Source organism: Coloeus monedula, assembly GCF_965178545.1.
Source record: "Coloeus monedula genome assembly, chromosome: 2".
Lineage (NCBI taxonomy): Eukaryota > Metazoa > Chordata > Aves > Passeriformes > Corvidae > Coloeus > Coloeus monedula.
The window spans coordinates 96,245,011-96,261,332 of NC_138782.1; the positions used below are offsets into that span (position 1 = coordinate 96,245,011).

General features: G+C 41.0%; 1 protein-coding gene across 1 annotated transcript in view; it reads right to left on the reverse strand.

The window, feature by feature from the left end:
* AGPAT5 (1-acylglycerol-3-phosphate O-acyltransferase 5) overlaps positions 1–13,715 on the reverse strand; it is a 55,798-nt gene extending 42,083 nt beyond the window's left edge. The window contains exon 1 of the mRNA XM_082303397.1: positions 13,265–13,715. Within this exon, the coding sequence (XP_082159523.1) occupies positions 13,265–13,483 (219 nt within the window). The 5' untranslated portion in view covers positions 13,484–13,715. The remainder of the gene's footprint in view (positions 1–13,264) is intronic.
* Positions 13,716–16,322: the final 2,607 nt, after the last annotated feature.

Here is a 16,322-nt window from a genome sequence, read left to right on the forward strand (position 1 = left end):
AGGAGTAGTCTTCTCATCAAAGTACCAGAATTTATAACCTTACTGCTGACTCTAGGTACCACACACAGATTAGAGAAAGATAGCAGTCTGAGGGTTGAAGCTTACAGTTCAGGTGCACAAAGTCCTCTGAAATAAATCCCCCTACTCTCACTTATAGAGTTAAAACTTCATTTTCCAAGTGTATGCTTTCCCAGCACTCTTACGCACAAAGTCCATAAATACTGTTTTCTTTAATTTTAAGTTAAGACTCCACTATGCAGTTTCTGGCAAAGACAATTTTAGAGTAAGAGAGAAGGCCCAATACAACACATCACTAAACCAGAAGGTCCTGAATGTTATTTGAGCTTTCCTAAAATGTAAGAAAAAAAAATAAGAACAAGAGGAAAACAAAACCTGCCCTTGACCCCAAGAGCTGTCCCACACAAGAAAGAGGGTTTGAAATATACAATTTATAACTTCAACTTGTAAATATTTCCACTTTAATGTACAAAGTCAAAATCTCAGTGCAATCAAACCCACAATTTAAAGCACTCACTTCTATTGCACAAGTAAAAAAAATATAAAGGATCATTCCCTTAAAAAAATGTATGCCATTGTCTTCCAAATACAACAGTTAATCTGTGTAATTTTTTATTTCAGTAAGATTGGATGTAGTTCTAGTTTTTAACCCCAGAGGAACACCCACTCACTGTTCCTGTAAACAACTTCTATGCAACATTATGGCTTACCCTAAGGGTTAGATGTGTTTACGTGTAATGGACCAAAATCTTTTACTCATCATAAAACATACAGCCATACTGTTGTACAGAACTGAAAAAGGAAGAAAAAAGTCTTATTTATAATTAATTTTCATTAAACACACAAAACCAGGATGTTTTATTTCAAAGCGAAGATAAGAACGAGAAAACCTGAAAGCTCTATTTTGTTTGCTCAGATGGCTCAGCCTAAGAGGATGCACCAGCTTTATCTGCAGCATCATCCATTTCAGCACTGCCCATTTCACTAATCTCGAGAAAAGGCTTACAGAGCTCATCAAAGGCCAGCAAACAGCTATTCACCTTAGCCACTCTCAGTTAAAGAGTTGAGCTACAAACTTACAACTGTTACTACAGCTAGCTAAGAATGGCAACTTCCAGCCTCCAGTCCCAGGAGACACCTACTCTACGGGCACCCACGCAGCTCTCCTTCTGAGACCAAAGCATTTTTGCTTTTTTGGGCTTCTGAAAATATTCACCATACACAACAGAGAGGTAACAGTTAAGAGCTTTGAATCCTACAGAAATGTCCTTTTCCTTTGAGATGGTGTCTGACGAATTAACCTGCTTGTGGATAAGCAAGAGAAGAGTCTCCTCAGGACAAGACTCCAATTTCTCGCCATCTGATGTGTTTAGGTAAACCAGAGCACCTAATGTATATTATAGCTGCAGAAGGAAATAATACAGTACTCTTCTTCATGGCCTCCCTGCTGTTTTTCATGGCTAACTTTGCAGAATTCCTCGCTGCAGAGGCTGTGTGGCCTCTGACTCCTCATTCTGCTGGTGCAGAAGATGTTTGGGGGCCACAGTGAATTACTGACTCACAGAATATTCTGAGTTGGAAGGGACCCACAAGGATCCTCAAGTCCACCTTTTAAGTGAATGCCGGTATGGGGATCGAATGACCTTGGCACTCTTAGCACTGTGCTCTAAGGCAACACTGGAGTGACTCAGCAGCAACAGCAATGCAGAAACAAGAGTCCACAGCACCCACCTGTATTCAAGCCCCTTTTGAAGCAACCTGAAGACATCAGAGTGGCTTCAAGATTCCTAGCCCTTGGCAGAAGAGCAGTGCTGCTCCTGGGCTGTGCAGAGGATAGGCAGGGGTGGTCTTGCTCCCTGCAGCCAATGCCAGGGAAGCAGTGCAGGACATGCTTGGGAGGCAATTTCAATTTCAGCACAAGGTACCTAGTGTTTCACATATTTAATGCATGGCCCTCCAGATACTACAGTATACATATACTCTACCTATCTATCAGCTTAATGAACTGATAAGTGCCCTGTCTGCCACAATGAAGCAAGTGAGGAACCAATTCATTTAGAATAGAATCTGCTATGTTAAAAAAAAAAGGCACAATGAAGTCAAGCAAAGAAAACAAGTCAAAAGGAAGAGCAACACAGCAAGCCAAAGTAAGCAGAGATTTGAGGGAACACGTTTAAAATGCAGATTTACAGTCTTACACTGCAAACATTACTTGTGTACACAACACTGAAATGTGTGCTTTTAGCCATGTTTTGGTTGCTTCACAGCCCAGTTCACAGTAATGGGTAATACAGTTAGTGTTAATGTGGGCCTTTCACATCTGTTTACACAGCAGCACTGTCAAACTCAATACAGTGAGGTCTCAAATAAAGGAAACTGGATGCTGTTAGATCCCTTCTGTGGGAAGGCTGGTACCCAGCTTCCATGGATGCCATATACCAAGCTGTTCACAGACTCAGCGGCCACAAGACACACTTCAGAGTGTCCTGTCCAGGCGAAGCTCTGATGCATTAGCAGGTTACAAGTAGTTCTGCTGGGAGAATGCACTAATTCAGTGATAGGCTGATCTAGGCATGCAAATAGGAGCTCCTGGGTGATCTGGTGACACCAGTTTCAGCTTCCCTACCAGACTCTGCTTTTTCCAGCGCAACAAATTAAAATCTGGCTGTGCTAATAGGTAGGTCATGTAGCAATGTGTAACAGTCCTGCATGGTAGCCACACCTGAATAACTCACAATTTGCACAGGTTTTCACTGAAACAAGGTGGATGCTCCTAACTTAGAGTTAAGAATTTTATTTCTTGCTTATGAAATCTTTACATACCAAAGAAAATTAAATAGATCATTTAATCGCATCCTAGCTATGTCAGATCAGTAAACACTGCCACAGCAAAAATAACCGGAGGTAAAAGTAATCATACTATCAGAAGATCTGCTTGCAGGTCAACTGGTGATGACATCAAACTCCTAGCAAAGAGATTATCTTAATGTTGTAATTGGATGTGGCTGATAATGGGAGGAGTTAGAAGCTGATCTGCAAGCAGATCTTCTGATAGTGTGACTTCTGCTTCAGCAGTATTAAGGCAACGCAACTGGTATTGCTGGTAAAAACTGAGGCCATCTCATCTGATGTCTATCAGTCTACCAGCACACTCAGTCTTGGTTCCTCAGGCTTCTTAACCCTCCTCCCTTCTCTATTCAACAAAGCAGGTGTAAATTAAGAATGAACATCTTTGCTGTTACTTCAACAAAACTTATGTTCAGTACTTTGTGAAAGCAGTGCACTGTGTTCAGGAAAAACATCAGCTTCAAGCACAGGCAATAGCAACTGGAAAGAAGGATAAAAACAGGATAACAGGGGGAGAACATTCCTTCCCTCTTCTAGAGAACGAGTCAAGACATCAACACTTAAAAAGGACCATACAGACTTCCTACTCAGCTGTACTATCTTCACAAAATGCACCTCTCTCCACTTCACTATTTCTTCATGATCAATAATTGGGACTGTGTGCTCTTTGGATCAAGAGCAACTCTCTTAGCTGGGCACTACTACAACATGTCTACTAAAATAAATAGTATTCTAGGACATATTTCTCAACTGCTTGTTAAAAACTCTGGATACAATTTTCTGGTGAAAGGGTGGAGCTTGCACGAACAAACCACCGAAACAACTACCACGTAGCAGCTCCTGAAGTCAACATACACCCTGTGCAAGCTGACCTCTGCAGCACTGCTGCAGGCATCTTCAGCAAAGTTCTTTAAATTCTCTTAGACTAAAAACGTGCCTCATGTCACAAGTCCTTTGAGCTTCCAGAGAAAGTACCTCAGACCACAGAATCTATTTACCCTGTTTGACTAGAAGCAGGCTCAAGACAGGATACAGATAAGGAACCTGTACTTGGGGCTGACAAATTTCTCAGGTTTTCAGATGTCCTACTATAAGAATTTTAAATGTTTATTTTTCTTCACAGAAGATGAAGACACAATTTTATTCACATTTAACAGATACAGGTCTCACTTGCCTACAGCATAAAGAATATGAATACAGCAGAAGAGGAAGGACTTTTATGTTTTTAGTTGCATTTTCTCTAGATCTGAAAGAAAAGTTTATAAATTTTCTAAAAATGCCTTTAGGACACCCAGATTTTAGGTAATGATCATACTACTGCTACACATCATAACCTCTTCAGGGACTATCTGCCTAGTACAGAATTGCACAGGTCTGAAGTCTGGTGCTCAGACAGCTCTAACAAGCTCAGCAGCATAAAATCACAAAGCAATCCATTTTATTGAAGCAGAGTTCATTCAAACGTTCTGCAGCTATGTGTTTTACTGGGGTTCAGTGAAGAAAACTATTGCTAAGAGATTAAGCTCTGGGGAATGTTGAACAGATTCCTATATGCAATGTAATTAAATTTTTTTTTTTAAATACATTTTTCATTTGATTCAACCAGAGGGCACAGAACTTTAGAAAGTACACTTACTGCCATTTTATTTCCTTTGTGTAAGAAAGCTATAGTAGCAATTTATAGAGATTAAGCAGGATCATACCATCTTATAGAGATTAAGCAGAATCATACCATCTGATGTTAAATATGAAGCCTGCACATTCTTACTTTCATACTAGCTTCCAGCCTTATGGTCTAAATTGACAAAGTGTTATGAATGGTTATACTTCATTCAGTGTACTACATACATGTATAGAAATCATTTAGTTTTGATGCTGACTGTGAAGTTTCTGAGCTGAATTAAAGATAATTGTCCCCTGTACTCCTTAGCTATCTGATGAATCCTTAAAAAATTTTTAAAAAGGGAAAATGTTCCTGTTTTGACAACAGAAAAAAAGGCAAGATTTATCATGATTCTAATTTTAACATTCTGGCATCAAAGGTTTGAACAAATCCTATTTAAAGCCTAAATAATTTACAGATCTCTCTCCAAATTACTTGCTTTTGATTACAGTGCAGTTCAATAGCATGAACCCACCATTACAACCAGTGACCACCTGGGAAAAATCAAAATTAGACCATCTAACATTCATCATAAATCACAAGTAATGGAATTTTTTTAATAATAACTGCATGTACTTCAGACATATGTGAAAGGAGATTATTTATACAATGAGATTTCAATGTGAGTGTTTTTCTGAACATTTGTCATCTTGGTATTACATAAAACCTGAACACTTCCACTCTTGTACTAGAAGGCATAAGTATTCCACCTGTTTCAATAGGAGAAAGTCTCCTTTATAAGCCTTTTGCATCTCTGGAGATTTTTTCTGCAGATTTTTGTAATTTCTTTAGAAGAAAGGCAAAAGCAACCCACACTTAATGTAGCCATTGTTTATTGCCCTTCCATAGTGGAAAATACGTAATGTCCATTCAAGTTCACTCTGGAAGTACCCTTTGCCCACCAGACATGAGCCAGAAGCAGGAAACCTTGTGGCAGTTTGCAGTTATTTCCTCCATCCAGAGCTCTTCGTAATAGGAACTTTGCTTCTAAATGCCTAGGACTCCGTGGAGGAGTTGCTTGCATCTTTATTTGTAATACTGTTACAAGTGGTTTGTATCAAGTACAGACCGAAAACTTCTGTGAAGCTATCATCAGTGAGTTACCATGAATGAGGATGATTAAGAAACATCTCTACTCTCTGCTTGTGATTGCGGAATAGGATTTTTGAAAGCTTCTCCACACATCATTGTCAGTAGTATTTAGAATTTAAGCACTCTGGACTTTCACAGTGAAGCAAAGGCATCACTACACAGCACAGGAACATGTAGGGAGGTATCCACAACAATTCTGGTTCCAGAACTGAACACAGTAAACTGATCAGCCTCAAAAATCACCACATTAAAATCACTCTCATGTGCTCACCACCACAGCCAGTTCACCTGCAGCTTGCTTTGGACTATGCACTATGTTTGCCTGCTTACTCAAAAAGAAACATGCATGCCCTCAGATTCCCAAGTAGCCTTAAGAAATGGAACAAAATAAGTTTTCAAGTCAATCCATAAGTTCACCAGGAAAAATTACTTCACTGCCACAATACAGTTCAAAGCAATCAAAATGAGTATTTTTTCATATCTAGTGCTAAAATACAAATTTGACTGAATCACATGTAGCTTATTTAACATTTAAAAATCAAACTAGCATAAATGCTGTTTCCTACTCCCACAGATGATCTAGTTGTAACAGAGAAGATGACAAGCAGTATGTGACAGAAACTAAAAGAACAAAAGAAAATAATTTCTCTGGCTTTTTATACCAAATCGCTTCACAGGACAAATTCAAACTGACAGAAGATAGATTAAAGAGTATTCTTCCCCTGAGAAGATATGTTTCCTCATAATTGTAATGTCAAAATCCCTGACATCTGAGCCTACTTTATCTAACACAACTAAAACTGAGAAAAAAAGGATATCCTGCCTCTGCAAGCCTAAGGCAAAAAGTTTGAAATAACTGCACTCAAATGTTTAACACTGAACAGAATCTTCTCTTAGCAAGAACAGTGTCTGATGGTAGAGTGCCAGGAGAAAAAAACATCTAAATTAACAATCATCCTTACATAAAGTATCTAGACATATTATGTAAGCAGAACAAAAGGGCATGGAAGAGCACTGTAGAACTCCACAGCCCAGCACCTACCACAACACAGTTAAACACAAAAAGAGTAAAGTGTATAAAACTCATGCAGATTAAAAAAAAAGTGGTAAATGCAACTTTTATTTTCAAATATAACTAATTTATGCAAAGTCAGGATAAATTATATTGAAAAATGCATATATCAAAAATCTTAAGATATTAAAACAAAGTATATTTAAATAGAAAATTTTAAAATCAAACCATGAGATTGCAAAACTTACTGGTCAAATACTTGGAATCAGAATTTGTAAGAGCATTCAAACTTGCCCTTTGATTCCTACCTGACACATACTTTCTAATATTTTCGTAAGTGCATGCAGCTAACTGAAAAATGTAATCACACATTTTTTAAATTGCGGACTGCAACAGATACGGCTGATATAAAATTCAGATTCAATTGTGACTTGCCAATTAGAAAACATATGCTAGGAAAACCTCCGCACAAAGCTGCTAATTTAACCAAACAGCAGTTTTGGTTCAGGTAGCTGATACTTGATTTCTAAAAATGCTAACAAGACCTCAGTTTTAATTTATTTATTTTATTTTTCATACATCATACAGTAAGTGGAGGATGATCAGGACCAGCACTGAATGTGGAACCTCTCTACACTAAATTCTTTCCAGATTGCCCCAAAGCCAAATCTGTACTACACTGGAACTCTAGATGGTATATTGTTGAACAAGAGTCCTGAAGGACATCACTGTCACCTTCAAATCTACAGTCAAAGGCACAGAATTAAGATTAAGATAAATGCAAATATCTGGTTTGCAATATCTAAAACAGAGCACAAAGTTGACACACCTAATCTATCTATTTTTGCTGCCTCATACCACGGTTGAACATAAGAGTCTAAAATTAGGCATACATCTCAATTTGAAAGCTGCATCCCTCGGGCTTAGCAGGTATCACTTAAATTCTGTTCTAATAACACAAAGAACTTTGCTGCATACTACAAAAGACATATATGCCTGGAGACAGCTGTACACTGAAATCTCTAATGAAATGAATCAGGGTAAACCCTCTTAATGGAGCCAGAAAAATTTCATCACAGCAGAAAAATTTCACTGGGCTTCTTTCAAAAGTTTACCACACAAACGTAATACACTTCACTACCTTCTCCTAGTTTCTTTTCAATCTTTGCACTGCACCAGTTCCCAAATTTCTATCACTCCCCCAAGACCTTGACTTCATTATTGCTACCAACACAATTAAATGACAAGTTATGATTATTTTAACCTCTCAACATGCCTCACAACAAGCAGCAACGTAAGCAGGTGCTAACTGGGGTTACTGACGCAAGCTACATGAACTAGGAATGCTCAAGCCCTTGGAGGCTGCTCACCTCCCACCTGAGCTTAGAGGTTTGCCTTGACGGCAGCTCAGCTCCCATCCCTGAGCTTGCTCAGCTCCCACACCATCCCAGTACCCTCCCACTCCTGAGCTGCCACACAGGGAGGAGAGCTCAGGAAACTCAAGCGCTGGTTCACACACCCAGGCTCATGCCAAAATGCAATTGCCAGCACTTTCTTTCCAAACACAACTGAACAAGAGTGAAAAGTTATGTTTCCTTTGGACTTTCTGGTTATGGCTTTTGCCTGGGAAAGGGTCCTCATCTCACGAGGAGTCAAACTGTCACTCACATGTACCGACAGGAAGCAATTAGAAGCCAAACCTTTACCCTGCCATTAGGAAGCCTGGTTATGATGCCTCCCCCAGTGCAGAGAGGGAAGAACCAGGTTCCTAAGAGATGACAAAACACCTCACCAACAGCAACCAGAAGCAACTCCCCTCCTTGTATGCTGCAACTTGGCTGTCAGACTTGCACTGCCTCTTGGCTTCCCACCTCCCTCCACCTTGGGCCCTCAAGAATTACCTGTTTGACAGCTGGAAATGAAAAGCAGGAAGCAAGTAAAGATAATCTTGTCTGGGAAGCCTGCTGTCCTGGGAATAGAGATGGGCACAGACATTCAATTTCACTGCAATTTGGCCAACAGCTCTGACTAAGCATCCACCCTAATCTCAGACACCAAGCTCTCCTCACACATTTCCTAGAAAGCCAAGATATGAAAAGTCCCAGGCTCTACTCCACTGGAAAGCATCGTCAAGAGTTCAGCAGCACATTAGCTCCACAAGTTTTAGTTTGCTCTAAACCTATGCAGTGTTCAACCCTGATGAGACCCAGCAAGTCCAAGCTTCAGCATCAATCCAGGAAGCACACTGCACTGTTTAACAGGCATCTCTTGTATTTTATAAAATAATTGTTCAGCTCTGCTAAGCAACACCGAGGTATTATTTGATTCTTACAGCCTTTCCAGAGTCCTGTAAAGACAATGAAAACCAGAATTTCATAATGTCTTTAATAAAAACACCACTTCCAAAAAATCCTATTCATCAGGAAGTGGGGGTAGGGAAGACAGCTGACACAAGCACTGAACAAAATCCATGTGCATTAATTCAATTACGGATTTCATTCAATTGTCAAAACCTTTCAGATGAAAATAATCCTTTAGGAAGCAGTCTGAATGATGATTTCTTCATTATTTCTTCACCAGCATTCAGTACAAAATATTAAATGCAATTACAACAAAAAGAGTTGAAGAACATTTAGTCCTCAACTGATCTGAAACACGTGCACAAACACAATAGGCATTCATTTCATCACCCTGACAGCAACTGGGATAAGATGTTCAGGGTCAGAGAGAGATGAGAGCATTCATCATATTGAATTACTATTCCTTTCAGCCCTTCAAACATCCTAATCACATGCATATTTGCAGCCAATCTGTTTTTCACATTCTATGGTAAGATTCAACTGTTCATTGTCTGTTCGAAATAGAAGAGACCAGACTTCCCTAACACAGTAAAGACAAAAGCAGTAACACAACCACAGCTCATCAGCTACTTGATGATTCAGAAACCTGGTCCAAACCAACTATTAGCAACAGCAGACGCAAGTCCTCTGAAGTGCATGAATTGCACCTGTTTTTACCAGTGACTGCTTTGGCTCATCACTGCTGAAATTAACATCCTTTGCTCTCTGAGACTCTCTTTACACAGAATTCTCCTCACTTTATATAGTGTTCAAGCACCTCGTATACATTCTTCCTAGAAACAATACTGTAGGGCACCTGTGCCTTACAGCAGAACAGGTGCGAAGCAACACAGTGCCAAAGCAGGGACATTCTCTCCATGCCACTTTCCAACACACCACACTAACACATTTTCATTACTCTGAGTTTATAGAGATTATTGAGCAGCACTGTCACAATGCCACAGATGAACTAATTTAATATATTTATAGCTCCTTAATGGAATCCATGGACACCCGCTAAACTGTAATTTCACAGACAAACATACACAGCATCACAGGATTTCACTTTATAGTCATACTGGCTTTGCCCAGTTTACCTCACAGCACTGGGATGTTGTTGTTGCTTTTTGTACTCTCAATACTGGTTCTTCAGTCTTCTATAGCCAACTCTTGCATGACAGTCAGCAAAAAGGACTATTTTTGGCAATTCATTAATGAATTCTAATATTATTGGAAAACCTAAACTGATGCCAAGTTAGCTTGAGTTCTCTTAGGCTTTTTAAAACAAATTGTTCCTGTGGAAAAAAACTGAGTTGGACCCAAAATTTAAAAAGAGAAAGTATTTACAAGTAAATACTTTTTGCTTACCAATCAAAAAACTTTTACACTTACTTCATGAGCCACTCTCTAGGACATAAAATACCCAGAGCTCACAGCAATTATAGCTCCGCATTTATTTTAGGTCTCAAGTCAAAGACTTAAGAGAAAGGGAAAGACTAGTATTTCAAGATTTTCTATCATGCAGATCAGGTTATCACCTTACAAAGAGTTTGCTACAAAGATAAAAAGCCTTCCTATCACGAACTACAGTTTTTGTTTTAAAAGAATTGGCTAAAAACATCCAAGTCAAGAAGAACAAAAAAAAGAATAAAAATACACTTGAGCATACAATCATGAGGGGGAGACAGGTTTAGATACTTAATGGATTAACAGCAGATGATAGACAGAAACATCACTTCTTAACAGATAAATAAATAGAAAATAAATATCACAATACACTAGTATTTCAGTCAAAAAAATAGTCATCCATGTTTATGACCCTAACCAACTTTACCCTATTAATGCTCAACTCACATTACTGGGAATTTTGGCAAATTATTTTAAGATCAGACAGCTCAAATATCCACAACTGGTTCAGTGTTCTTGTATTGAAAAACCACAAATACCTTGAGTGTAAAACCAAAGAATGCTAAACAGCACATAATGTTATAGACATTTTAAATACAGTAAGACAGCAACAGTGCTAACAAAAAGTCACTTAAGCATCTGTAGAATCCTCATGAGTGAGACTATGCAACAAGCTCCAGTATTCTGATGGATGAGGCTGTCGTCTCCTATTTATCCAGTTACAAAAATAAATATCCCAACACATTTCAATCGATTGAATAAATTAATAGGTCTGAAAGAGATGCAGAATTCCTCCCTCCTGCGGTTATTATGGTGCCTTAATGCTGGTAGAGCTCTACAGCTGCCTTAATGAAGCTACTATTTTTGCTAGTTTATTGGAATTAAGTTTAATGATCTGCATCCAATTATGTGCCTTAAGACAGCCCATCCACAGTAGCTCTCAGGTTACCATCCCAGTCTCACACACTCAGGCACATGGTTAACTTTCCACTGTGAGTTTCAAGTTCAAACATGTAAAGCATTCACAAGAGTAGGTCTAAAAGGACACCCTGTTTCTCTCCCTTAAACAAATGGGGACTATCTTCCAGTTAAATGATACATGGATTTTAAGGGTTACAACTCTTACCTCTCTACACATGTATTTTTCAAGTTTTTATTTACCTTTCAGTGGCAGTTACTATTTTATTTATCCTACAACATATGCCTCCTCTTCCACCATTTCTTATCATTATTTGTTGCTTACTGTGACAAAGCACGTCTATTTTAATATTGTCCTAATCGATCTCCTGTTAGTGGACTGTAATTGATCACAACCATTTTTGTGTTTGTATGAAGTTTATCAATGCAATGAAACAGAGGTCAACAGATAATGGCTGCCTTTTTGTTTCTTTTGGTTAGCATTTTCCTTTCTTTAATGTCACAGGCATTTTTTGGATAAAAGTTTTTTTTTTTTTAATTCTAAGTGTTTGCTACTGTCTGCACACCAATTGCAGGCAACTTAAGTAGTTTTTCCATTACAATTTATATATCTTGATTTTTGGCTCTCATTCTTAGAATAGGTTAAGTTAAAGCACTACACTGCTATTTTCAGCAGTTAATGACCAAGGTGTGTTACTACACATCAAGGTATCTGCACTAGAGACACTACACAAAACAGAAGGCAGTAAGTAAGAAGTACTGTAAGTACTTAACCTGTGAGCTACTGCTTCCTCTTTTCTTCCCTTTTTTTTTTTTTTTTTTTTAGTATATAAAGCACAACACAAGTTAGCTTATTTGGGCAAGAAGTTACTTAAGTTACAAGCTCAATCAAAAACTACCACTAAAAGAAGATCTTGCTTCAGTTTTGTATCTGCTCTATTTAGTCTGATGTCAAACTGTGCAACTGTTGTACCTTTAGCTGGCTTTGTGGGTTTGCCAAGAGTCAGTATGAAGCAAGGCCTACAACTGCACTTAGAAGTGGAAATTAGGGGAGATCTAGCCTGATTCCAAAATAAGCTTCATCAGAGAGTGGAAAAAGGCCTTAGCTGTAACTATGAGAAGACCTTATTTGTATGAGCTCTGTCACCTCTCAACATGTACTGATATTCCTTGTTCTCAAGCACCTGAAGCTGACACTAGCTTCAAACAGACATCTGTATATTCAAAACACTTTGAAGGTCACGTTTAGGCACAGAAAGCACCTGCCATTTATTATTTTTTACATGCAGAATTAAAAGTCTCCTTGCCTACTTTGCAAATTACAGACAAATATATAATTGCTCAAACACTGAGCACTTTGTGAGGTATTATCACCTGAATGCAAATACCCCTCTGATCACACAAGAGAGACCTCCAATTCCAACTTATTAACCTGAAACCGAGATCCTGAATAATCACAATCCATGGCTGATCCAAAATTTAAGGGCCAAAGAGTGACATAGGCAGACTGCCGAAAACTGAAAATATGTAATAATTTAGATATTAAGTAATCTATTTATTAAAAACTTGTACGTGTATTATGTACAATCATAGCTGATGACACCTTTCTCATCTGCTGCCAATTTAATGCTACAGATGTGCAGCACAGGCCACAGGGGTTCAAAGTGTGCAAAGGCGGCTGCCATTCAAGTGCTGACAGAGCACGACCGGTGTCGCATCTCTTCCGTCTCCCCGACCTGCAAAACGAACACAACACCAACACTCCGTGAAAAGCATCACCAGAGGAGCAGCGGCGGCTGCGGAACGAGGCGGATCCTCTGCGGCCCCGGGCACAGGCCACGGCCGCACCTGCCCGCGGGCCCCACGGCGAGCGGCCCGAGGGGGCCGGGGCGGCGAGCCCAGAGCCGGCACCACCGCCGGCCGCTCCCCGGGCCGCCGGAGGCCCCCTGCCCTGCCCGGCCGGCTCACCTGCACACCCGTGTAGTTCTCGAAGAAGAAGAGCACCATGCTCTGGTAGATGGTGTACAGCCGGTCATCCACCTCGCGGTAGAAGCGGGCGGGCAGCACGGCGGAGAGCAGGCGCCAGGCGCCCCAGGCCAGCATGTAGGTGGGCGCCGTGCCCATCATAACGGCGGCGGGCAGCACGTAGCGCATGGAGTAGGTGTGCAGCACCAGCGACAGAAGCATCTTCCCGCTGCCCCCGGCCTCACCGGGACACCCACATGGGCGGCGCGCTCACACACAGCCCCGCAGCCCCGCAGCCCGCATCGCCCGCCGCGCCGGGCACCCCCGCCAGGCGGCCGCGAAGCAACAGCGGCGGCGGCGAGCGCGGCCGGGAGGGACGGGGAGAAAGAGAGCGGCAGGAGCGGACAGCGGCTCACGGCTCGGCCAGCGCCACCGCCGCCACCATCTTGCCCGGCGGAGGCGGAGCCGCGCCGCAGGAAGGCGGCCCCACGGCCGCCGCGCTTCCGGGAGGGAGAGAGGGAGGGACCGCTGGCTCCGGGCCTGGCCGGACCGGCCCCGCCGGCGGCCCGCGATGCGGCCCCGGCCCCGGCCCCGGCCCCGGCCCCGGCCCCGTCACTCCACAGTAAGAAGCGCCTGCAGCGAGGGTCGGGCTGCTCGGCTCCCTGCAAAACAAGGCACACACGTTTATAAGTGATGAGCTTAGTTGGTATTGTAACCTAGCATAGGTTAGAAGAAAATTTACTTCTTTTCCTGGCCGTCCGCCGCCCCCTCCCCCGCCCCGCACTTTCGGCCTATGAGTCCAAAGTGGAGCACTAAAAAAATTGCAGTTCTCCCTTTGCCAGCTCCAGGCACAGCGATGCTCTGGGTTTTGGAGGCATTTCACGTGCCAAGCTTGCGCTTGGACGCGTTCTCGCACAAGGAAGCAGCTGCCTGCCTCGCGTCCTCTCTTCTCCGACCCCCAATCTCTGCCCCCCAATAACCTGGTGGCAGCAGATGCCAGAGGCACCAACTGAAGAAAATGCAAGAGGTCTTGCAGAAACAGTCTATTAACCTTCTCAGAAGAAATTTCTTATTAAGCTTTAGACCATAGTGAACGAAGTATTTATTCCTTGTCTTTAAAAAATAAGTTCTATCCTGAAGCTTGTGGAGATCTCATTGTTTTGAAAGAAGTGGATGTGCAATACCTTCTGCTAAGATCTGTGTCCTTTGCCAGGTTTTAACTGGGGCAAGCTTTGTCCTTTGCTGTTGCTGACCTCATGCTAGCTGGTTTTTAGTGTGTGTTGAAAATGGCATCCTTCAGTTCATTAGTCTTAGGCATAAAAAGACATGTCTTCACCAGTTTTAGAATGTTTCCTTTTTATTCCTTTGAATGTTTTCCCCCCGTATTACAAAGACTGCCTGTATTTTCTTTGCTGTATTTTACATTACATGTTTTCCTTTTTTGTTACACTCTTTGAATTTTACTTTTTCCTTCCAGTTTATGCTTTTCCAGCATTCTTAATATTTTACCATCCCACACATGCCCATGTTCACAGACTTTGTTTCTGCTTTTCATAATTGGCTATTTTCTACAGATTCTTTTAATATCTTTCTTCTCTTTGTGAAGTATGTGTTATCAAGTGTACAGATACCATTTTAGTTACATAAGAAGTAGAAAGTCCATGTACTCTGGCTTAGGGCTTAATTTACTAGTATAATTATATCAGTATGATATCGTAATATGGGGTTGTAATGTCTGCAACTGAATGAAACTCAAACTTTTCCATTCAAGAAATGAATATACCACAGTGATGAGATCTGGGACGCTGCCGCCAAGTCCTTGCTTTTCTTGATTCATAGATGCTTTTTATCGTAGATCCCTCTGAATTGTGCCACAGGAGTTTGAATACTGGTCTTTCACATTGTAGATGACAGAGGCAAAATAAGAAAAATGTTCTGATATTCCCTATAATTTTTCATTTCTAGTCTTATGAAAGCATAAGCCCCAATTACACCTCCCTTAACCGAATTGCTTCCTGGGCATTTTACTTTCATCTGGAAGAAGAAAAATCACCCAATTTAGGGTAATTAGTACTCCATTTCAGATATTAAGACTTCAAACCTGTTAAGGTTTTATTTTCTTCTTGACATTTAAAACAATAAACAAGCCTGAAATTTTGGGGGAAAGGCATTGGTGAGCCATGTGTAAGGTGCTCAGTCTGTTTTGGGTGAACATAGTTATTTGGTAGGAACCTGAGTATTCTAGTGTTGGGTTATGCTGCTGTTGGTTGCCACACCTAAAGTGGCCAAGCTCACCAAGCTCTGGAAAAAATATCAGATGTTAATCTGATAGTGAAAAATACCAGTAACTGCCTCTAGAAGGAACCACAAACTGTATTGCTAAGCACCAACTCTGAACGTTAAGGGAGTTTCCCATTTTGCTACTCACAGAACCGTGTTTCGCAATTCCGTCACCCACTCACTGCAATTGTCAATAGACTGAGCAAAACCAGATGACATTAGATACAAATCAAACTCCCTTGAGCTTTAAAATTTAAACCTTTACAGATGGTCTTAGCTTCAACAATATCCTGGAAGATGATTTACTGGTATCAGTTCTGTTGGTAAATGTTGAGAAACAAGACACAGATATTAAGGCCAATGATCTAGATCCAAATAAGGATTGAAGCACCTAAATTCCCAGACTCAAGGACTTCAGTTGGGAGCTTAGGCTCGCTATGCAGTGCATGTCATGCGGGGAGCTAAGCAGCACATGATAGGATCCATGGCCATCATTAGTCTGTGCAGGAAGTTGGTTATAGTTAGCAGACTCTGTATTTGTGTAGGGCCAGGTAAACTGAAACACTGGGGACAGCGTTGTGGCCTAAGCATGTTCTTACAAGTTCTCATTCTGTATTTCAGAAGCACATGTGTCCACTTGAGATCCACAACCCACAGATCTCTCTCAAAGTTTGGTAACATGCTTTGTAAAACATGGCTAGAGAAGATTCCAACAGACTTCAGAGGACTGGATCAGACATGGATTCAGTTTGTTGAGGGTATCAAACTCATACCTCCCAAC